Source organism: Dunckerocampus dactyliophorus, chromosome 6, assembly GCF_027744805.1.
Source record: "Dunckerocampus dactyliophorus isolate RoL2022-P2 chromosome 6, RoL_Ddac_1.1, whole genome shotgun sequence".
NCBI lineage: Eukaryota > Metazoa > Chordata > Actinopteri > Syngnathiformes > Syngnathidae > Dunckerocampus > Dunckerocampus dactyliophorus.
Window position 1 is genome coordinate 33,236,120 of NC_072824.1, and position 24,542 is coordinate 33,260,661.

The following is a 24,542-nucleotide window of genomic DNA, read 5'->3' on the forward strand; positions in this document are numbered from 1 at the left end:
ATTCGAGCACTTGCAACTTTCTTTGGTTCCATTTTGGGTTATTTTGCAGCCGTGATGAAAAGAAAAGCAGAGACGACGCCGGAAGAATGGAAGAAATAACGCAAAGGTGGCGTCCGTGTTGATTTTGCTGCCACAGTCTTTGTAATTGGTAAAGTATAAAAACGTGTTTTCTGGATTAGTAACGCTAACCGAGGTTCCACTGGATGCGAATACCTGCGCTAAAACGTCTCTTGTGTTTGTTTGAGTGATTCATCCCTTTGATTTCCTTTTATTCGTGAGGGGGTTTGCTAAACGTCACCTGTACTCACAGGTTTCTCTCCTTTCCTCACAGAACGCTGCACCAGCAGTTCGAGAGCTACAAACAGGAGGTGCGGCGCATCGGGGCGGAGACGAGGCGTCAGCAGACCCAGCAGAAGGACGACGCGCCCACCTGTGGCATCTGCCGCAAGACCAAGTTTGCGGACGGCTGCGGTCACATGTGCTCCTACTGCCAAACCAAATTCTGTGCCCGTTGCGGAGGCCGAGTGTCCTTGCGATCCAACAATGTGAGAAACCAAACAGCCCTCCTCCCACTCTCATACCCCCACTCGCGCGCTCACCATTTCTGCTTTAGCTGCTCCACGGCTGTGAGTTGATCACCTGCTTCTTTGCTTCCTGGTCACACTTTGGGGAGACCAAAGTGTGTTGGAAGAATGTCTTTGGACCAGAATGACTGGAGATCCTTCATGCTTGTTTCTTTATGACGTGTAAGGACGCAGTGTTGTGGAGTGCTTCAGATGCGACACGACTCACTTGAATGTGTCGCACGCTCCCATCACGCAAGCATGTCAGACGGGGGCTGCGACACGCCGGCTCAACCCAAAAGCGTACTGATGGAGGGTGACGCTTCTGTTGCAGCACAAAACCAAACAGAGTAGAGTAATCCGACGCCCTTCGCGCTCCGAATCCGGCGGCTTCGCTCTATCACGCGTTTTCCCTAAAAAAATACAAATGAATCAATTATCACTGTTTTACGGTGGAAACGGCCTATTGGTGGAAACAAATCAGTATTTTGTGCTGAATGAAGCATTTTCACACATAAAAACGTGTAAATGAAGGGAAATACAAGGATAAGGCACTCAGGAGATGCATTCAAAGGCATGGTGATATGTAGTAATCTACACTGGTCGCCAGGCCAACCATGCTCCTGGAATGTTGGGTGGGACACACAAGCACCAGACTTGATCGCCAGAATAACAGGCTTTTATTGCGGGTTTGAATGACCTCGCGACAGGACAGTAATCCCTAACACGGGCAGCCAAGCTAAAACTCAACTCTGAACCTCCGATGTCACTTCCTGTCCGTCCCCCCCACTCAGGTCCCCTAGCACTGGAACACATTTACAGCAACACACATGAGCACAAGACTTATCTATGTCTGAAATGTCTTATTTTCTCTTATGATGTCTGCTATATTGGGTAACAGGAGTGCAAAGGTGACTGGAGGGGTGTTACTTCATGTCTAGGGGGCTCTAATCACGTTCAAAATATGCTCTACGCTCTACTTATGAAAATATTCCTTATTTATAAATAAGGAATCCTACTCACTCACCGTCCGGTGTGAAGACTCAACAATGGGCTGCCAATATTTATTGCATCTGGGGGGAACCTGGTGACATACCAGCCATCCTGCAGAGGTGGCGCCAGAGAGCTACAATTGGGGGGGCTCATTCATGCCATTATGATAATAACACAATCAACATATGGGAGAAACCCCCCCTGCTTCTGATCAATTGATGCTTGTTGCTGTGGTTCAGGCCAAAACAAATCAATCATTTGGCTTCCATCCAGTGCGCTAGCAAGCTAGCTCGCTATCTAGCTAGCTAGCTATTTACCAGCAAATGTGCAAGGTTGATTTCCAGGCTGAATCCATCCAGACAGCAAACACATTAGTGCTATTTTTACACACAGTCTTTTTCCATTCAAGTCTTTGCTAATCTTTCTCCAACCCGAGAGAGAGGACTACTGGGGGGTGTCCCCCCACCCAAGCCCTGCTGTTGCCCAATCTGCTCAGGAACCAACCAAGCTGGCCTCCGCTCACACTGGGCCCAAATGTGGGCTGAAGTGAAGATGAGGTGATAAATATCGTGGGCTCGGGTGGCGTCTTGGGCAGCAGGCTGTTGATGCCAACCAGTGGCTGCGACTGTGAAGGTGATGAACTAAACAAGCGCTCCACAGCTATATAATAATAGACACATTTCAGGCGAACTGCTAATCGTAAAAATGCAGTCACATCTTGCTGAAGTGCACATTGAGTCGCATTTCATCAAAACACAAGACAAGCTTTTATACCACAGTTGGCATCACAAACGCCCTCTCCCTCCACTTGACCCACCTTGCCCCCGGTGCTGCCCACACCGTTTATGAGTGTGGGCGAATTGGCATCCACGTTTCCGTCAGACTACCCAGGGCAGCTGTGACTACAGATGTAGATTACCACCTAGGAATAACGGCCTTACGTCATAGTAAGAACATATGCACGTCCACCTAAATGAAGCATTGCCAAGCATAAAAATGGCTACTGAACCAAAGTACAAACACAAGGAATGAAGAAGCCGCATTGAAATTGTGACCTCAGGATTCTACGTTGGTCACCAGGTGTCAGGAATTGTTTGGTGAGACGAGCGCCAGACTCGATGTCGTCCGGAAGGCATTTATTGCAACACACACAAGCACACGTCCTGCTTGGGTCTTAAATGGCTTATTTTCTCTGATATCTACTACATCGCTGTAAAGGTGCCAGCTACGGGCGTTATTTCACGTCTAATCACGTTAAGACCCTATTTAGTAGATTGTAACAGCAACTAAAAGAGTATTCCGTTTATAAATAAGGACTCCTACTTATATATTCAGATATTCACTTATCATGGTCGGGTGTGGAACCGACACCCTGGACACATTCCAGGACACAGACCATGACACTCACATTCACATTTAGGTCTAAAGAATCCAAGTCTCCAGATGATGCAAACGCCACACAAAGATGTTCCAACAGTGGATCTCCAAACGGTAGCAGCCGGGCCATCTTGTGGCAGGGAGGGGCATTGCAGAAAGACTGGCAGTGTGTGCCAAGCAGAAAGTCTCTTACCTCCTGAAGTAGAAACTATCCTCCTAAAAAGGAAAGGCCATCAATTCCACTTTTCGGGCGTTCACACGTGATAAAGGAAGATGAGTGTTTTCCAAGCTGGTATCGTTGTACACGTTGCAATGATATCAAACCAAGGTCAGGACAGCCATGCATGTTGCTGCAGCCATTCATGTCTTCATGTCCGTGGTCGTGAAATGTATCGTCCACTCGCCTCTGATGTCACGATGTAATTAACAAATGTTTGCAACACCTTTTCTCCCCATTTTCTTCCTCACTTCCCTGCTTTCTTCTCTCCACCTTTTCCACAAATTCACCCTTTTCCTTTCATGTTTACTTTACTCGCCCTTTCCTTTCTTGTTGCACTTCCTCCATCACTTCTCCTAATTCTCACTGCAACCCGGACTGCATGCCGCGAAGGAGGACAAAGTGGTTAGCATCTTTTTTGTGTACTCTGTGTGATGTGACTGTGATGTTGGCGCCTCCAAGTTCAACCGCCGAGTGCATTTAATCTCGTCACGGTGCTCTGACGTCGTTTTGAGCTTTACTCGTCAAAGTGGAATCCTAGTTTTTCTGCATAATAGACGCAGGCCAGCGGAGTGTAGGAGAGTCCTTGTGTGTTGAAAGTACAATCCTACTCCAGTGACCGTCTGTACAGTTTGTATTGTTGTTGTCAGGACCCACAACCCAGAGGCTGAACCCATGACTAATACTGCGTTCATTGTCTGTCTCCTCCCCCTTCCAAGTGTATCATAGTGAAGGACGGGGTACGGTTTCCTGGGTGATGGGTTTGCTGCATGGGTCACTACAGTTGTCCCTCTCCTCTACTTTTGGATCTGTATTCATTCACAGACAGGGGGATACAAAGCCAGTCCACCAGCGTCGTGGCACAGCGCTTCTCAACTGGTTTGGCTGCAGGACCTCCCACCACACCTTCACCACAAGCGACGTTTGAGTTTCTCATTTGAATTTTACGCAGCACACAAAGTCGTTTCCCTGCGGCATTCAACATAAACAGATACGCTAGCCCCATGCTAATTTACGTGTAAAAACCCACATGCGCACTAGCGGTTAGCATTAGCGATCTGACCTCCATGCATGGCGATGACGATTAACTAGATAACGAGGGCTATACTCACTCTGCAGGTCAATTCCCATTTTTTTGCTCATATGTGCTTTTTGCCAATTTTTAGTCCAAAAGTACAACAGTTTGTACTATTTGTGACACAAACTTACTTTCATTTGATGCCAAACAATGAATTTTTCAACAATGTATTTTTTAGTTCAAAATAACAAAGTTAACAAAATAAAATGCTGAAAATATTTTTAGAATACAAATGTGTCCTGTCAAGAGTATGAACGTAGAGTCCAGCGTTGTGATATCACAGGTGCGTCCAACTTGCAGCATCATTAAATCTACTATTTCATGTGACTGCCAGCATTTAAATGTAGTTTATTTACAAAGCACGTCTCCGCTCAGTGTGCTCATTTGTCATTTGAATAGAACACTTATAAAAATATCAGATGATGAACTGTTCAACATCAGCTGGTGAGCTCCCGCTAGCATATGAGCTAGCTGTTGGGGTGTGATAGCGTCACTGCCTAAAGCTGATCACGCCAGTCAGACACATGTGGAGTGTTTTCAAAGCAAGCCAGAAGTATTACAATGAGAACAAGAGAGCAACTTTGTTAAGTGCCACTTTAAAAAGCAAGTTAGCATGGGTGCGATGTGCCACTCCGAGCTCGCCCGTGACCTGGCCAGCTTCCGCCAGAGAGGCAGTGCAAACGGCACAAAGTGGAAAGACATTGAAACATGAGCGATCACACACGCTGGCATAGATGGGCTTCGCATGTGACCAGCTGTCGTCAACTGACGACACCTTTTACGGACTATTTGCACAGTGAGCGGCAGCACAAGACGCGAGTGCCGCGACGTGAGCAAGTGCCAGGCGATTCCGGAGAAAAGTGGGATTCCTTATTTAGAAATGGAATAGTTTTGTAGTTAGTAGAGATGCCTCGATAATGCTGCCGATTACGATACTGATGATCCGTGAGTAAGATTGGGTGATTTCGATACCGATCACATGGATGACCTCTCCATTTTTCAAAGTATTTATGATTGAGTGCAAACATGAGTGCGCCCTGTTTTGCGGTGCCCGCACCGGGGCTCGAACACAGGACCTTCGTAATGGGAGGCGAGGGTGCTGACCACACGGCTAAAAGCCCGGACTGTCGACTGCGTGTTCAGCGCAGCTCTTGAGGCAGAAGGAGTGAGGTTTACCGCCGTACACTCGCACAGCCTCACAGGCTGGCATCCGTTCCACATGTAGGGTTTGCCGGCGTTTGTGATCATCTTTGAAAGGCATTGATCGACATATGCTAGCATGTTTTTTACGGAAATCGGCCCAGAGTGATCGGTTGGGCCATCCCTGGCAGTTGCAGCATAGAAAATCTGTTTACAACCTTCTAAACGCGTTTTTTAACATTATTAGAGACCTGTATACGTGAAATAACACCCCTACGGTCACCTTTACACTCCTATTACCCAATATAGGAAACATAATAAGAGAAAATAAGACATAAATAAGACTCATGCTTGTGTGTGTTGCTGTAAATGTGTTCCGGTGCTAGGGGAGGTGAGTGGGGGGTGGACAGGAAGTGACATCAGGGGTCCAGAGTTGAGTTTTGGCTTGGCGTGGGTTACGGCCACAACAGCATCCCATGTTAGGGATTATTGTGCCTGCTGTGAGGCCATGCAAGCCTGCAATAAAAGCCTATTATTGCGGCTATCGAAGCTGGTGCTTGTGTGTCTCACTGAACATTTCAGTGACATTACTGACACCTAGTGATGAGTGTAGAGTACTACATATCATTACAGCGTCTTCTCATTGCCTTGTATTTGTATTTTACTTCATTTAGTCATTTTTATGCTTGAAAATGCTTCATTTCGGGAAACAATGTGCACAAATTTTTGGAATATGCATATTTTTGGACTAATAATATTATTAAACAGCGATTCTTTGGAAATGAATATATTTTGAAAAAACGTGAAAGCGCGGGGTGGCGAGGTATGACTTTATATAGCAAGCAGGGACCCCCCCTCAACCCCTCAACCAGAGAGATATTGGACACCAGTAGACGACTTGCAAACGTTGCTGGTCTTTTTCTATGACAGAATAGCCCACACGGTGTTGTCGCCCCCTACAGGGGTATTAGTAGACGGCATAACAGATCCCATTCAGAATAAAAGCTGAGGTCGACCCACGACCCGGTTGAGAATCACCGTCCCAGAACATGATGGACAAGATAGCTGGCTGGTGATCCCGAGAATGAATGCAGACCCTGAAAGTCAACAAGACTGAGTGACATGACCAAAGACAAGGATCTCTTTGGGGAAACGACTTCTTCTGACCAATCTTGACCCTTCTTCCGAATGCTATGGGCATGGCTGTGCCAGGGTGGGGCTGTGGAGGTTGGCATAATGTTGGGATGGGTGATTGGCATTTTAGCTGGCCTCCAAATTGCAGTAAAGCTAAAGACTGTCTAGAAATATGTAGTGCACATCCATGCCTGTGCATGCGTGCCCTGCTGTGCTGAGGCCTTGCGCTGCAAAGACAAGCTTGTATGAATACGACACTTGCTGCTGCTGGTACGTACCGTGAGAATAAGCAGGCATCGGTTCACAACAGTGACATCTTGTGGTCCCAAAAGTCAGAGTAACAGCTTTCCCTCCGACGCACACACACACACATTCTACAGGGCGTTTCAAATGACCACCTCAGTTTAACTGGTCCTTAGGTCATGTTGGCATCCTTCCTGACCTGCTCTCTTCTTGTCTTGGAATACGAGTCACTCCACTGTTTAATGTAAAGTATCAGAAAAAATGAAAACAACACTGGAATATAGACAACAGTAGTATTTGTAGCAATGCATCACATCGGGAGTATCATATGCATCATATAACATACTGTACGTACTGTATCATCATAGCTGTATAGTAATGCTATCATCGTGTAGTAATGCTATCATTGTGTGCTATCATCGTATAGTAATGCTATCATCGTGTAGTAATGCTATTATCGTGTAGTAATGCTATCATCGTATAGTTATGCTATCATCGTATAGTAATGGTATCGTATAATATTGCTATCATCATGTAGTAATGCTTTCATCGTATAGTAATGCTATCATCGTGTAGTAATGCTATCATCGTGTAGTAATGCTATCATCGTATAGTAATGCTATCATCATGTAGTAATGGTATCATCATATAGTAATGCTATCATCGTGTAGTAATGGTATCATCGTGTAGTAATGCTATCATCGTATAGTAATGCTATCATCGTGTAGTAATGGTATCATCATATAGTAATGCTATCATCGTGTAGTAATGGTATCATCATATAGTAATGCTATCATTGTGTAGTAATGCCATCATCGTGTAGTAATGCTATCATCGTGTAGTAATACTATCATCATATAGTAATGCTACCATCGTGTAGTAATGCTATCATCATGTAGTAATGCTATCATCATGTAGTAATACTATCATCATATAGTAATGCTACCATCGTGTAGTAATGCTATCATCGTATAGTAATGCTATCATCATGTAGTAATGGTATCATCATATAGTAATGCTATCATCGTGTAGTAATGGTATCATCGTGTAGTAATGCTATCATCGTATAGTAATGCTATCATCGTGTAGTAATGGTATCATCATATAGTAATGCTATCATTGTGTAGTAATGCTATCATCGTGTAGTAATGGTATCATCGTATAGTAATGCTATCATTGTGTAGTAATGCCATCATCGTGTAGTAATGCTATCATCGTGTAGTAATACTATCATCATATAGTAATGCTACCATCGTGTAGTAATGCTATCATCATGTAGTAATGGTATCATCATATAGTAATGCTATCATCGTGTAGTAATGGTATCATCGTGTAGTAGTGCTATCATCGTATGGTAATGCTATCATCGTGTAGTAATGGTATCATCACATAGTAATGCTATCATTGTGTAGTAATGCTATCATCGTGTAGTAATGGTATCATTGTATAGTAATGCTATCATCGTGTAGTAATGCTATCATCATGTAGTAATGATATCATCATATAGTAATGCTATCATCATGTAGTAATGGTATCATCGTGTAGTAATGCTATCAGCGTGTAGTAATGGTATCATCGTATAGTAATGCTATCATTGTGTAGTAATGCTATCATCGTGTAGTAATGCTATCATCTTGTAGTAATGCTATCATCGTATAGTAATGCTATCATCGTGTAGTAATGCTATCATCGTATAGTAATGCTATCATCGTATAGTAATGGTATCATCGTATAGTAATGCTATCATCGTGTATTAATGCTATCATCGTGTAGTAATACTATCGTCATATAGTAATGCTACCATCGTGTAGTAATGCTATCATCATGTAGTAATGGTATCATCATATAGTAATGCTATCATCGTGTAATAATGGTATCATTGTGTAGTAATGCTATCATTGTATAGTAATGATATCATCGTGTAGTAATGGTATCATCATATAGTAATGCTATCATCGTGTAGTAATGGTATCATCGTGTAGTAATGCTATCATCGTATAGTAATGCTATCATCGTGTAGTAATGCTATCATTGTATAGTAATGCTATCATTGTATAGTAATGCTATCATCGTGTAGTAATGCTATCATCGTATAGTAATGCTATCATTGTGTAGTAATGCTATCATCGTATAGTAATGCTATCATCCTGTAGTAATGCTATCATCGTATAGTAATGCTATCATTGTATAGTAATGGTATCATCGTATAGTAATGCTATCATTGTATAGTAATGCTATCATCGTGTAGTAATGCTATCATCATGTAGTAACGCTATCATCGTATAGTAATGCTATCATCGTTTAGTAATGCTATCATCGTGTACTAATGCTATCATTGTGTAGTAATGCTATCATCGTGTAGTAATGCTACCATTGTGTAGTAATGCTATCATCATGTAGTAATGGTATCATCGTGTAGTAATGCTATCATCGTATAGTAATGCTATCATCGTGTAGTAATGGTATCATCATATAGTAATGCTATCATCGTGTAGTAATGGTATCATCATATAGTAATGCTATCATCGTGTAGTAATGGTATCATCGTGTAGTAATGCTATCATCGTATAGTAATGCTATCATCGTGTAGTAATGCTATTATCATGTAGTAATGCTATCATCGTGTAGTAATGCTATCATCATATAGTAATGCTATTATCGTGTAGTAATGCTATCATCGTGTAGTAATGCTATTATCATGTAGTAATGCTATCATCGTGTAGTAATGCTATTATCGTGAAGTAATGCTATTATCATATAGTAATGCTATCATCATATAATAATGCTATCATCGTGTAGTAATGCTATCATTGTGTAGTAATGCTATCATCGTATAGTAATGCTATCATCGTGTAGTAATGTTATCATCGTGTAGTAATGCTATCATCATATAGTAATGCTATCATCGTGTAGTAATGTTATCATCGTGTAGTAATGCTATTATCGTGAAGTAATGCTATTATCATATAGTAATGCTATCATCATATAGTAATGCTATCATCGTGTAGTAATGCTATCATCATATAGTAATGCTATCATCGTGTAGTAATGCTATCATCATATAGTAATGTTATCATCATATAGTAATGCTATCATCGTGTAGTAATGCTATCATCATATAGTAATGCTATCATCGTGTAGTAATGCTATCATCATATAGTAATGTTATCATCATATAGTAATGCTATCATCGTGTAGTAATGCTATCATCATATAGTAATGCTATCATCGTGTAGTAATGCTATCATCATATAGTAATGCTATCATCGTGTAGTAATGCTATCATCATATAGTAATGCTATCATCGTGTAGTAATGCTATCATCATGTAGTAACGCTATCATCGTATAGTAATGCTATCATCGTGTAGTAATGCTATTATCGTGAAGTAATGCTATTATCATATAGTAATGCTATCATCATATAGTAATGCTATCATCGTGTAGTAATGCTATCATCATATAGTAATGCTATCATCGTGTAGTAATGCTATCATCATATAGTAATGTTATCATCATATAGTAATGCTATCATCGTGTAGTAATGCTATCATCATATAGTAATGCTATCATCGTGTAGTAATGCTATCATCATATAGTAATGCTATCATCATATAGTAATGCTATCATCGTGTAGTAATGCTATCATCATATAGTAATGCTATCATCATATTTTGTGGGTTTCCTCGTTGTATTTTTCTGATCTATCAGTGGTGTGAAAAAGTGTTTGCCCCCTTCCTGATTTCTTTTTTTTTGCATGTTTGTCACACTTGAATGTTTCAGATCGTCAAACACATTTAAATATCAGTCACTGACAACACAACTCAACACAAAATACAGTTTTTATTATTAAGACTTGTTATTTATTATTGACTAATACTTAAATTAGAAACATTGAAGTGTGACAAATCAGGAAGGGAGCAAACACTTTATCACACCAGTGTGTCTACCAAAGATACTCACTAATTATATCAACACTTCCAAAATCTGTGTGTGTGTGTGTGTGTGTGCATGTGTGTGTGTGTGCGTGTGTGTGTGTGTGCGTGTACGTTAGGAACCAGAGCCTGTTCTCCACAGGGAGGCAGTGCTCCTCTAAAAAGAAGACAGACTGTCAGCGGTTTGTTGACTTTCTGGAAGCCATGTGGCGCTGATATCAACATCAACAAACAGTGACTGTTAACGAGCTACGGCAGCATTAACAGCAGGTGGCTCGTCAGAAAAAGCTTTCAAAAATACATTGCTCCTAATCATGGTGCAGAAATTTATTTGGAAAAAAGGTAAAAACAACATGCCCCCCTCTAAATTGCCAGTGAATGGAAAAATGTGTTCCACAGATAAAAAAAGTTGCACCTTTTGAAAGGAATCAACCAAGGGACGGTTCCGAGGCGTTTCCACTACTCAGCATGCAGCGGAAGGAACTTGCAAACATTCCCAAGACTGTGAACAACAAATGCATCAATACATTTTGCGATACCGCTTGTCCTCAGGTGGGGTCACATGTGAGCTGGAGCCTAGCCCAGCTGGTTTTGGACAAGAGGTGGGGTAAACCCTGGACTGGTCGGCAGTCAGTCCCAGGGCACACACTGTATGTAGCGGGGTGGGCAGCCTTTACTATCAAAAGAGACATTTTGCCCCCTCACACACTGAAGAAAAACTGGCCAGAGCTGCAAAACATAACAGCTTCTCCACTTTTAAAAGTTTGAATGTGTCTTGACTTGAGCTGTTCCAACAGAATAAGCAAACTGTGCAGTGTGCATGTGTCACGGATGCCAACTCATACGTGTTTGCCCTTGAAGCGCACTAACGAGTCCTGTCCCTTTAGGAAGGTGCTTCTTAGTCCTCGTTATGTGGACAAATGAGCAGCTGCTTAATTATGTCAAGGGAGTTGGGAGCACAGTCAGCAAGCAAAGAATTAGTAAAAGACTTTCCTGTAATGGTTTGAGATCAGGCAGGGCCCAAGGTGCCCCCGCTCAGGAAGACACGTGCAGACCCGTCTGAATGTTTGACATGAAGAACCTGAATGACTCCCACAGGGCTGTGATGTGATGCGCTCACATGTCACCAAAATTCCGATTTCTGGCATCAAATGTTTGGAGGCAGAGAAACGGTGACTATGAGTCCAACGACAGCATCCCTGCTGGTGGAAACATTCCGCTTTGGGGTTGGTTCTCTCTGCTAATGGTCCCTCCTGAGATGTGTGCAACCCTGGTGACACCGACAAGAAGCGTGTGACCTCTGACCTCTGTGCTGGCCAACAAGGGTTTCTCCACAAGCACAGAAGCCACATTTTGCTTTGGGATTAAATACTTATTTCCCTCAATCAAATCCAAATGAATTTATAACCTTACAGTCTTTCTCGGTTCCAATAAACATGCCATAAAAGTTCTGAACTGCTCATCAATCAGCAGGGGATCAACTACTTACTTGTCCGACCGTATGTGCAGTTTGGAATCTCCAACTGGCCTAGCATGCGTAGTTTTGGAAAACGGCACACAGACGTCACAGTTACTGCATTATCCTGCAAGCTAGCATGCATTCATGAGCTATTCTGTCATTCTTCTTCCTTCTCCATGTGCAACACGTCATTGCCTGCATGAACCTTCACTTAACTAATTCCTTTTGATGACTGAACTCGAACAACTGCAGAGTAGTGAAGAGCAAGAGTCTGGAATTACTGAACTTTGTGGATTACGGACTCCTTAAACATCAAAAGCCAATAATCGATTGAGCTTTGACAAATTGTAAGACCCGTCTGACGTAACATCTTCCACTGCGTTTTAGGTTTTGAGGATCAGTATAGCTCTTGATGAGGGGCAGTGATAAGAGACCAAAGAAACTCCAGTGCTGAGACATGAAACAACCTTTTCACGATGGGTCACTCAACCCCTGAGACTCCCCAACATTTTTCTTGCTTAAGGAAACGCTGATGTTCACAGAAATCCCACCGAGATGAATTCAGCTTCACAACGGAGCCATTCTCTGCAAAGCCGTGCCAGCAGCACATGCCTTCAGTACTTGGAGGAGCCCAGTGGGGCTGAGATGAAGCAGCAGGAGTGGCAGGTGTGTAGTGACTTCACATTTTACCGCTGCCGAGGGATTCAGTTGAGATGGAAGGCGTGGCAAGATGAAACTTAAAGCTCCCACATTCCAAAAACAGCGGACTGGAGACTCTAAATGTCCACGACCCAGCTCAGACTAGAGCCGCCCTCTCTCGTCTCTGGCGTAATGCCCACGAGGCCTTTTTTTTTCTGATCAAGAAATCTTGTTGTTTGAATCTCACGAGACCTTGTGACACCCCAGGGAGAATACAATGACCTGAAAGAATGAGAATTTTCCCAGGCCTGACTAGAAGTGTGACTGTTTTGGTCTATGCCCTGTGATTGGCTGGCGACCAGTCCAGGGTGTAGTCCTCCTCTTGCCTGAAATTGGGGTAGACTCCAGCTCACCCGTGACTCTAATGAGGCCAAGTGGCGTAGAAAACGGAAGGATGAACGTGTCGGGTTCGTAACAGCGGGAAATTGCACGGCCAGCGGTTTAAAAAAACAAGACACGTTTGCTACCTGCTTCTTCCAAAAAGTGAAAATAGCACACAGAAATATTTGTTTCCATAATGTACGTATTCTTTGGAATGAATGGCTGGTGATGCTAGAGTGGGCCTCTGGACCAAAGCATCACATTAGCCAGTTTGGCATGGGGTCTGACATCATGCTCTGAATGGTCCACGATGAAGCAGAACTAAAAACACACACACACACACACACACTCCCTCTATATAGGCTGCAGGCTGTGTATCTTAGCTCCATGAACACATGTACACTCACATTAAGTGCACACGTAATTACAGTAATTCCGCAGCGTCAGTAAGGGATCAATCCACCAGCAGATAAACTACAGCATCTTATGCCAACACGCATGTTCCATCCCCATGTTGAGTGTAGGAACGATAAGCGCATTGAAACATACCTTTACAAAGCAAGACCTGTTTTTTTGTGTCTCTCTCTTTTGCTTCTCACAAACAAAAACATCATTCTGTCAGTTTTGCGAGTAAAGCTGGATGGCATGTCTTCGCATCTGTTCCGTCACTACATGTACGATAGTAGAGCATAGAACTACAGTACAGTAGAGCCCCACGTTTTGCGGGAGTTACATTCCACGCCATCCGGCGATTGATGAAAACCCCCGAGTAAACACGAACGCAAGCACTAACCCGCCCCCCTCCAGAACTAAACATGTAGAAATGGAGAGAGCTGGCGAAGAAACTCATTTCTTCCTGAGCACGAGCATTTACAGCAGCAGTGCATGCTCGTGTGTCTGTGTGCGTGTGGCTGAGTATGAGTACGTTTACACTCTGTTGTGTTTTATTGTTTGTTCATTTAAGCCAGCGTTTTTGGATGCCCGCTGATGTCGTGTAAGTTTTGAATAGGGACGAGGGCCACGTCTCGGAGACCCCCAGCTTGTCTTAACAGTCATGAGACATTCATTCCATGCAACACACATCTGGCCTTGAAAATAAGACGGCTGCACCACATCCTGTCTAATTGTGCAAACAAAATAAGGGTGTCATAAAAAATAGCTTGCATTGGCATTGCATCAGTGACTATGTCTTCCTTAACCTTGTCGAGGACTTTGTAGAAATGTGTGCAGAGGCTGACATCCCGTTAGAAAAGTTAGCCAAGCTACATTTGTTTCTGACATACACGGTCAAATTGACCATTGGTTTATTACGTCAATAAATGGAAAGATTTTTGCATTTTAAAAAAAGGACATTCTATTCACGAACCCCCAAAGCACACGCTCTATGCTAAAAATTCAAAAAAATGGAAGTGGATACTACGTACTTTGAAAAAAAAATACATCAGAATTTGGGAGAAAATCCAATCTGAATCCGCCGATTTGTGGCGCCGTGAATGTGCTGGGATCCGCTGTACTGCGTTCGGTTGGCGTCACAGAACATCCAACGTCAAAGTTCAGTAGCGAATCATACAGTTTCAAGAAATACCAAGTTATTGTGTCTTGTAAAAGATAAACATTTCAAATAAGACACAATAATTGAATATCATCAAAAATGTGAGCAGGTGTGATGGCTGGATCACCAAGTAACTGGGTCAACCTACCCGTTTCCGAATGTCTCATGTGACAGCTTTGGTTTATTTTCTGCAGGGATTATACTTGAGTTATTTTATACATTATTTTATACACAAAGACAGAAAGAGAACATTGGAGCCTTAATCTCCAACCTGTATAGTTGTGCCTGAGAGGAAGAATGGCGGAATAAGGGGATGTACGTTCGAAGTGAAGCAGGAAGCTTGTATTGTCATCTGATGATGAGTTGGAAAATAGCGAGCAGCCCAAAGGATTACTGGCCGCTGATAATCTGCAACCTCTCATGTGACGTAAGGAGGTGGAGAGAGACATAGAGAGGGACTGCGGTGTGGGTCGTGAATTATTTTAGATTAGTCTGGACATGCGCCAAGTGGGATTCGGAGTCAATGTTGGATGCTAACTGCTAAACTGACCACTTAGAAGCCCGTCCCACTGTCTGTGGAGGAACTTTACACGGCTGCCCTGTTTTTAACGTATGGTCCCGCTGTGGAATGCTTCGCTGGTGCAGTGGATTATTTTCCTGAGAAATAAATGTTGGGATTCTAAATACCGTGCTGTGGAAGTGAGGAGATATCCTGTAACGATGCTTCCATGTGAGTATTTGGCGGCTTCTTGGGGTCTGATTGAGAGGCTAATGTGATAATCAGTCATCACGCGTGGTGGTGTTTGATACTAAATCACAGAAAATAACACATGGATCATTAAATAATCTATTCTCTGAATAGCTCGCCAGTATCGGCATAATCCTAATGACGTGACATGAGCAATATTTGAAATGACCACAGTAGAAGGATGTGCACGAACAGCATTTCAACTTTGCTGTGTTCATTTTTGTTTTTCAAAAGGAACATGCCAATGCCAAACACGTCTGTCCTTTCAACTCTTGCAGGTAATGTGGGTTTGCAACCTGTGCCGTAAGCAGCAAGAGATTCTCACTAAATCAGGAGAATGGTTTTCAGAGTCAGGGGCGCGGCCTGGGAGCCTGGGCTCCACCTTGAACGACCCAGCCACGGGGGGTGAGGCCCAACGGGATAGGAAGCTTCTCCGCTCCAAGTCTCAAGCCCCGTCGTCCACAACGAACAGCAACACCGTGCTGCCGCACAGGACGCAGACGCAGGCGCCGGCTGGTGGAACTGCTGCCATCCAGGGTCCCGACACAATGCCTGGCACCCGCTCCCAAAGTGAACCACCTAGAGAAAAGTAAGATGTCTTCTCACTGGAATATAATTACTGTACATTCACTCCTGATCAAAATGTTAAGACCAGTTGAAAAAGTGCATGATTTTACATTTGCAATGTTGGATCTACGTAGCAGAGTTTCAAAGTAGAGCTTCAAAATACAAAAAGAAGAAATGGGAGCGAGACAAAAAAACAGTAAATTAGTCAAACAAACTGTTTCTCAACTGATCAAAAGTTTAAGACCACAGTCTTTAAAAGCCAAAATCTTGGCAAAAATGTGCATTCAGTGCCATTTTCTGTTGGCTTTCACACTGTTATGATCTCTTGATGGCAAAGGCAAAAAATGCTTGTCTTTGAAAGCAGTCAGATTGTTGAGCTGCGTAAGCAAGGCCTCTCGCAGCGCACCACTGCTACTGAGGTTGGACGCAGTAAGACAGTCATTTTACATTTTTTAAAAGATCCTTAGCAATATGGAACAAAAAAGTCAAGTGGTAGACCCAAAAAAATTTCAATGGCCCTGAGCCGAAGGATCCAACCGTCTGTCCATCAAGACACGGGGCGATCCTTGGCCCAAATGAAGGTTGTGCAGTCAATCTGCGAGAAGGGGTTTAAACAAAAAAAGGGCTTGTCTCCTTCAACGCCACACAATTGCCCGTTTGGAATTTGCACGAGAGCATCAAATATGGGACATTGAAAGGTGGAAGAAAGTTTTATTGTCTGTTGTAACCTTGATAGTCCTGATGGCTTCCAGCGTTAGTGGCATGACAAGGAGATCCCGCCTGAGATGTTGATGCACAGCAAGCACAAGGGGCACCATCATGATCTGCTTTTTCCATCAGTGGAACAATGGAGCTTCAGGTTGTGCAGGGGCGTCAAACGGATGGTAGCTGACAGAAGGCCCACGTCTGTGTGGTAATGACTGACCTTCTCAACAGGACGACGCTGCAGTTTACACTGCCCGCCTGACAAAGGACAGGAATAACCTCACTCTTTTGTTCCCCTGATCTAAATCGAATTGAGAACATCTGGGTATGGATGGCATGGGAAGTTCACAAAAATGGACATCAGTTCTGTGGATGTCCTCCATGACACCATCTTCACCACCCGTAGCAACATTTTCATTAGCCTCCTGGAAACACTGGCGTCAAGCATGTCCAAACCAAAATTTGAGGTGATTAACAAGAATGGCGCAGCTATTTATTGCTGAGTCCGTCTTTGAACATTTTATTCCTGTTTTCATGGGGTTTCAGTTTTTTTTAGCTATGGTCTTAAACTTTTGATCATTTGCTTACAAATTTTTTGTCTCACTCCCATTTCTTCTTTTTGCATTGTGAATCTCTACTTAGAACCTCTTGAGGTTCCAACGGTGCACAATGTAAATGCTTGCAATTTTTCCACTGGTATATACATACTGTAATAAACATGCTGTTTAAGCTGCACCCACTAAGTTTATAGCGAAAAACAGATGTGTTCATATATAAGCCGCATCGGCCTATAAGCTGCACATGTCCAGGTCATAAAATGTCATAGTGTGTCCCGCACGAGTCCGTGAAAACCAGGTAGCTCTTTATTTGACAGGAGCCAATCATGAGCTATGAAAAAACTCACAAAAAGCTTGTCAGCCCGTTGGAAATCGCAGGAGGTCATTGCTCAGCATAACAGTCTGACGCACGATGTCGTCTTACAAAGAACGCTAAACTCATCACACAGTAACTTAACACTCAAAAGGTAGATAAGAAATGTACAATACAAGTACCAATATGAGTTAAAAAATAGCCACAGGAGCCTCCAGTCCACGGGGCCTCTGGCTCCCTCTGGTGGACAGAGGCAGCTTAATGAATCAGAGTTGAAATGCTTTGAATGAAATGATTTGCTGGGATGAAATGCATTTTGGGAAGAAGTTAAAGTAGTTGTTTTTGATTTTAAACTCTGCTGCTTTCATCTTATGCACTCATATCTGTTCCCTTACGGAGCTGAAGTATTCAATAAGAGGTGCACCAACAGGAGGCACGGTTTTACTGTGTACAGTGCCATCCCCAGTATTCACATACATATCGTAGTGGTTACACGTACACAAAAACAGTCTCAAAGAGGCAAAATTTGTTGACATCATTTGATCATCATCGGGGCATTGAGTGGATCGCAGCTGAACTGTTCAGATTGCCTCTCATCCAAGCAGGCGTCATCACTTCATGCTCAATGACTAGGTGGGACAAACACTAGTCTAACTAGGTAGGACAGCTCTAGTCAGAGGAGCAGGCACAAGATCCAAAGTGTTTATCCTCAACAGGTAGGCGCATGTCCAGACAAGACTGGTTTCGCTTTCGTGTGGTGTCAAATGACAGTCGTTAAGATACAGTGGAGCGGCGCCTCTGCCAGCCAACGACAGTCGTCTGGGTGGTATCACTCGTTAGTAAGGGTGCACCAATTACAATTTTCTGGTCATCACCAATCTTTAAAAAGCCTGAACTGCTGATTTTTATTTTGTCTGCTGCTGATTTTTAAAAAGTAATTGACAGCATACATCTTCAATGTTCCGATCTTATTTGGTTGAAAAACATTGAACGACACCTGTGAAACAACACAATCTTGTTGTTTTCACTGCATGAGGTAGTTCTCTCACATATACATTTCTGTTCAAACTACTAACAGGTTACAATGCAGACCTGATTTGAGCGTCTTACCAAAAATAAAATGCGCAGCGACCGAAAATGGCTGCCCGTGCCATGAACCCCATAACTTTCCGTGTAGTAGCTTTGCTCTTTTCACTGCTCATAAGCGCAAACAGCGGGCCTCTGCCTAGCTCATTGCTCCGGCTAGCTTTACCTTTAGCCTTAGCTCAATTTCTAGCTGTCAGTCTGGCGGAGCAAAGGGAGACAGTGGCTGACTTGCAGACCTTTGTGAAGGTAGATAAGATCAGTGGATAAGATCGGTTTCACATGGAAGGTCCGGACGATCGTCGTTCCCCTCAAAATTAAGGAAATCGGCGCTGATTCGATCGATCAGTGCATGCTTACTTTTTAGCATTCCATTCAGATGTAACAATGGCTATGGACATGCCTGAAACCAAGGTGGCTTATTTGTTAGAGGCTAAATGACTGAACCATTTAGGAAGGGATGAAGGGACAACATTGTATGTGGGGGAAAGATGGTGTCGCAGATCCCCCCCATGTTCAGAGATGGTTTCTCAACTTTGACATAGATGGCCCCCCTCACTCCTCTTTCAAACCTGAATTTGACACCACAAAAGAGCTAAACCGTTCTTGTGTGGACATGCGTCTACCTTTCATCCATCCATTTTCTATGCCACTTGGCTTCACTAGGGTCGTGGGTATGCTGGGTATGCTGCACAAATAAGAGGAGGAACGTCTTCTAAGAAAACCTGAACAGTCCAGTTGTGATCAAGTCAATGTTCTGTGAATATAATGACTTGGATGAATGAGAATTTTCACAGGGATGCGCGAGGTAAAAAAAATCTTTCGTTATTGGCCATTCTTTTTATGTCTCTGGACAAAGTTACAAGTCACAAGTCAATGTGCAAGCAATGGCTGGTTTTGGTTATGTTGAAAAGCACGAGATGTGAGATGTTGACTTCAATGGGTTCCACTGTATATGAATTCATCCCCAGTAACTCCACTCCGCTAACGGTATTGCTAACGTTTTTTTTTTTTTAAGTTCCCTGTTGATCCCAGCCCCCCCCCCCACTCCATCGGGCTAAAAAGGTAATTTGCTTGGTAGTGTCAGTATAATCCTGCTTACAGACAGACAGGACGAGTGAAACCCATGACCTTCTTGGCACGCTTATGGGTTTAATCTTGTTTGTCCGTACACTTTACTGTGTTTTTAAAATAGTCTATCCTTCTCATCCAGGAAAAGGCCACTTTCTTACCATGAACAAAATGGTAAGGGAGGCTTGGGACGTGGTAGTGGTCGGAGGTCTGCTGGAAAGTTGCCATCTCAGTCATCTTTGGATGAAAGGGTCGGTCTTAGCGAACGAAGGGAGAGACAGTTCGGCGATGGTCACAGACTGGAGAAGATCCACTCTCAAGACTATGATGACGAGGAGGACGGCTTGGGTCGCTTGGAAAGAAATCGCAGACGACCAGAAGATGACGAACAGAGGGAGCGCCAGCGACGTGAGGAGGAGTTCCAGAACCGTTATCGTAGTGACCCCAACCTTGCTCGATACCCTGTGAAGCCACAGAAAGAGGAACAGGAGATGCGCATGCATGCCAAGGTATCCAAGGTCCGCCATGAACGTAGACATAGTGATCTTGCGATCAACGAGGTGGGACTAGGGCCAGGTGAAGGAGCAGGCAGTGGAGCACAGGTGCCTGAAAGCCGTCTGACCAGGAGAGGAAACCGCAAAGCCCAATCGGAAAGCCACAGAGCGTACTCTGTGGAAAGGACCGTGGGGGAACCTGTGCGACCTGTGCCACCAGATAACCAGGGCTGCTTGGAGCCAGGTACAGCGCACACGCTGAGAGAAAAAGGTGGGGACAACCTGCTGAGGAAGGACTCTCAGAGTTCGGAACAGTCGGAGTCGTTGTGTCCGCCCCCTTCGCGGTCGTACAAGAGCAAGCGCGGAGTAAACAAGAGGCAGATGTCCATCAGCAGCTCAGAGGAGGAGGGCGGCTCGACGCCTGAGTACACCAGCTGTGAGGACGTGGACATGGAAAGTGTCAGCGAGAAAGGTCAGTCATGAATGGGCCCTTTTCCAGTAATTTTATCAAGTTTAATCTTTTCGTGTTTGGTTTCACCCACTTCCTGCAGTTCTTTGACAACACTACATTTCTGTAGTCATTTTCTTCCCATCAAAACGTATACACGTAACCCTTCATTGTGTCTTGCCGAATCACCAAGAAGCTTTCATTTGTTTGTCATAATCACGAGGAGCACATTGACATGCTGCCCACCCCTCATGTGTGCCATAATTGTATCAGCTTCAAGCCTGGCAGGTAAAACATTCATTGATCATCATACTACGAGTCCTCTGATGCATTTGAATTAAAATGAGGCATAATGAACCCTGCACACATACTGCTATAGTGGATACTGAGCAAAAACCATGTGTGTAAAATAGTATTCTAAAGCCAATTATGTTCAATGATAGGACAGGAGGCGTCCACACGATAGATTACAGTCCATGCTGTGTCATTTACACCTTTTTGTCGTGTCTACTTCTGATCTAAGGACAGCGCTCGTTTATTTGGAGAGACCCTGTGATTTAGGCCAGCAGATTTGTGGAATTGGGTCAGTGTTTCTGTTGCTGCGTAATGCTTGACAAACATCCAGCTGCAAAAGATAAAAATCCAACTAAGATTTATGCATGATGTATGCTCGGCCTCGACTTTTTGCTACCTGTTTTGAGTATTCATTCCAGTATTTCACAGCTGTGCAAGTGATGTTTGACTGTCGTAAGACAAACTGTACTGAGGAATCAGAGTCAGAGGTAGAGATAGCTGTGCTGTAATAGCTCACCGCTCTCACCGGTCTCAGTAGGGTTACGTTCCAGATGTTTTAATCCAGATTACTATAACCCAGGGGCTGGTAATGGGTAGATGCTGTGGATTGGGACTATTAGCTGTTTTAAACACTCTTTATCCTAACATTTACACTCATGCACTTGTGCCATGCAGACTAAACATTCTATGCAGACCAGACCAGATTCTATGCAGATGCTTAGAGATGGTAGATAGGAATAGATTGGAGGCACGTACACATTTGTTGAGAAAGTCTTGAGATTTGAAATAACTGGATGTGCCTAGATGTGCCTAATTGTCACTAAATGTGGCAGTTTTAAGAATGTGTCTGCATGAGTCACTGTACCCCCAAAAGTGGTGTGTTTGTGACCAGAGATCACAGAACAGGACAAAATAAGAACATTTTGATTAGAATAAAGTGGTCACGTTTATTGGCTTCATTATCTGCATAATCCTTTCAGTATCTCTTCAGATTTAAGGTAGAGCGGGCACGCCCTGGATCACCTGTCAATCACAGGCTGACAGACTACCATTCCCATGCACAGCATAGGGTCATTGTGACTCTTCATTGAACCGAACATCCGTGTTTTGGAACTAGTGGAGGAAGCTGCAGAAGCCCCACACGAGAGCAGAGACAACAGACACACTCCAAGATCAGGCGATAAAGCATGTATGTTCTAGTGTTTATGGGTATACTGTCCCATTCTAATGCTTTGTCAAGCTCATGATTTCATGTGGCATCAGTCAGAGGAGCAGCGCAGACCAACCAAAGCAGTCAACTCAGCAGCACAAAGTGTCTAGTCAGCATTTATCCTCTCACTCATTCTCATGGGACTTTTCAGATTAACAGCACTGTGGTCAGTTGTGTCTACTCAGATAATATTTGCAATTTTGTCCATCACCTGTGTGAAACAGAGGAAATTTCAATTTGCTCACCACCGGATGCTGGAGTAATGTGTTTTTTGCACAAAACTGTGGATCAATCACTTAAATCAGTGTTTTGAATTTACATTTTGCATTGTTGATTCTTAAGGAGGTTCTAAGTAGAGGTTCAACATGTAAAAAGAAGAAATGGGAGTGAGATCAAAAAAGTCTGAGTAGGAAATGCTTTGTAAACAACCATTAATGACTCTGTAATGAGTGGCTGCACCATTCTTGTTAATCACCTGAAAAATGGGTTTGGGCGTGCTTGACGCCAGTGATTCCAGGAGGCTAGTGGGGATGTTGCTCCAGGTGGTGAAGATGGCTTCATGGAGGGCATCCACTGTCTGGAACTGACCATTTTTAAAATCGTCCCTTGCCATCCATCCCCCTCAATTGGATTTAGATCAGGGAAACATGCATGATGGTCCAAAAGAGTGAGGTTGTTCCTCTGGAAGAAGTCCTTTGTCAGGCGGGTATTGAATCGCAGTGTTGTCCTGTTGAAAAAGCCAGTTATTACCACACAGATGAGGGATGCCCCCTGCAACATCGCCACATAACCATCTGCCGTTTGACGCCCCTGCACAAACTGAAGCTCCATTGTTCCATTGAAGGAAAAAGCACCCCAAATCGTGATGGTGCTGTGTGGAAAACATCTCAGGTGGGAATCTCCTTGTCATGCCAGTAACGTTGGAAGCCATCAGGACCATCAGGAGTCCATGTTTTCTGATCAGAGAAGAAAACCTTTTTCCACCTTTGAATGTCACATGTTTGATGCCTTCAAGCAAATTCCAGACAGGCAATTTTGTGGCGTTGAATTCGTTTTTTGTTCTGAAAAACCCTTCTCTCGCAGATGCCGTCTGATGGTTATTGGACTGCACTCGGCACCAGTAGCAGCCTTCATTTGGGCCACGGGTCATCCTGTGTCTTGACAGACAGCCAATCGGTTACATTTTTTTGTTTCTACCAATTGACTTTTTTGTTCCATAACCCTCAAGATCTTTGAAGAAGTTTCAAATGACTGTCCTAGTGCGTCCAACCCCTGCAAGAGTGGCTCGCTGCGAGAGGCCTTGCTCATGCAGCTCAACAATCCGACCACGTTCAACTAGAGAAAACCTTTTTTCCTTTGCCATCAAGAGTTCGTGACAGTGTGAAACCTTGCAGGGAATGACACGAAATCCACATTTTTTCAAAGATTTGGGCTTTTAAAGCTGTGGTTGTAAACTTTTGATCAGCCAATGAACATTTCATTTATCATAATTGCTTACTCAAAAATGTTTTTTTTGGCTCACTTGCGTTTCTTTTTTTTTTTTTTTGCCTTTTGAAACTCTACTTTGAACCTCCTTAAGATCCAACAAAGCCAAATGTAAATTCTTGCAATTTTTCAACTGGTCTTTAAATGTTGATCAGGAGTAAATACATATACTTGTGTATAAAAATAATAATAAATAAATAATTGAATATAAATAAAGAAAATGTCAAAAGAAAAAAGAGGAACTGCTGAACTGCTACCACCGTGTTCAAAGGTTCGGTCTTCACGGCATTTTTTCACAAGAACAAACATTTTTCTACAAATTTCAGAATACTGCTTCTATAAACTCACGAGTAACCAGTTAGCCTCAAATTGATTTCTTCTCAACTTAAGAAGCCAAAAACGTACCTCTTCCACACGGAATGGGCGGAGAACCTTTTTTCACCTTATAAGGTCGGACATGCCGGGGCTGACGTCATGACTTCATGCAGTGTTAAGGTAATGCAATGTAAGGTAATGCCTGAATGTTTTGTGTTGTTACTGCCACCTGGTGACCGGAATACTACAAAGCAGCGACCATCTATTCATTGGTTTCTGAAAAGAATGCGATATTGTTGAGGGAGCGATAATGGAATGGTGATATTGCGAGGGACGCCTACGTTTATCCTCTCCAAACAATGAACACAATTACTAAGAGAAATTAAATAGAGTCTTCCATTTTTACATTTCAACCTTACAGAATGTGGCTGCAGTACTAAAACTGCTAATGCTGCAACTCGTTGTGTATGTGCAGGTGACTGGGACTGTCATCCACTCGACCCTGCAGTGTGGCATGTGAGTCTTTTTCTATCATGTCATGTA

At 43.3% G+C, this 24,542-nt stretch overlaps 1 protein-coding gene across 19 annotated transcripts in view; it reads left to right on the plus strand.

Moving 5' to 3' along the window:
* The window catches only part of rims1b (regulating synaptic membrane exocytosis 1b), an 83,081-nt gene that overhangs the window by 16,310 nt on the left and 42,229 nt on the right, over positions 1-24,542 (plus strand). For 17 of the 19 annotated variants that reach the window (XM_054780273.1, XM_054780292.1, XM_054780274.1 and 14 more), the window contains exons 2-5: positions 332-545; positions 15,736-16,046; positions 19,896-20,719; positions 24,475-24,515. In XM_054780273.1, coding sequence (XP_054636248.1) covers positions 332-545; positions 15,736-16,046; positions 19,896-20,719; positions 24,475-24,515 — 1,390 coding nt within the window. Of the gene's footprint in view, positions 1-331; positions 546-573; positions 3,556-11,531; positions 15,440-15,735; positions 16,047-19,895; positions 20,720-24,474; positions 24,516-24,542 lie in introns of those variants that run through there. The other 2 variants (XM_054780286.1, XM_054780285.1) reach the window with 2 other exon arrangements.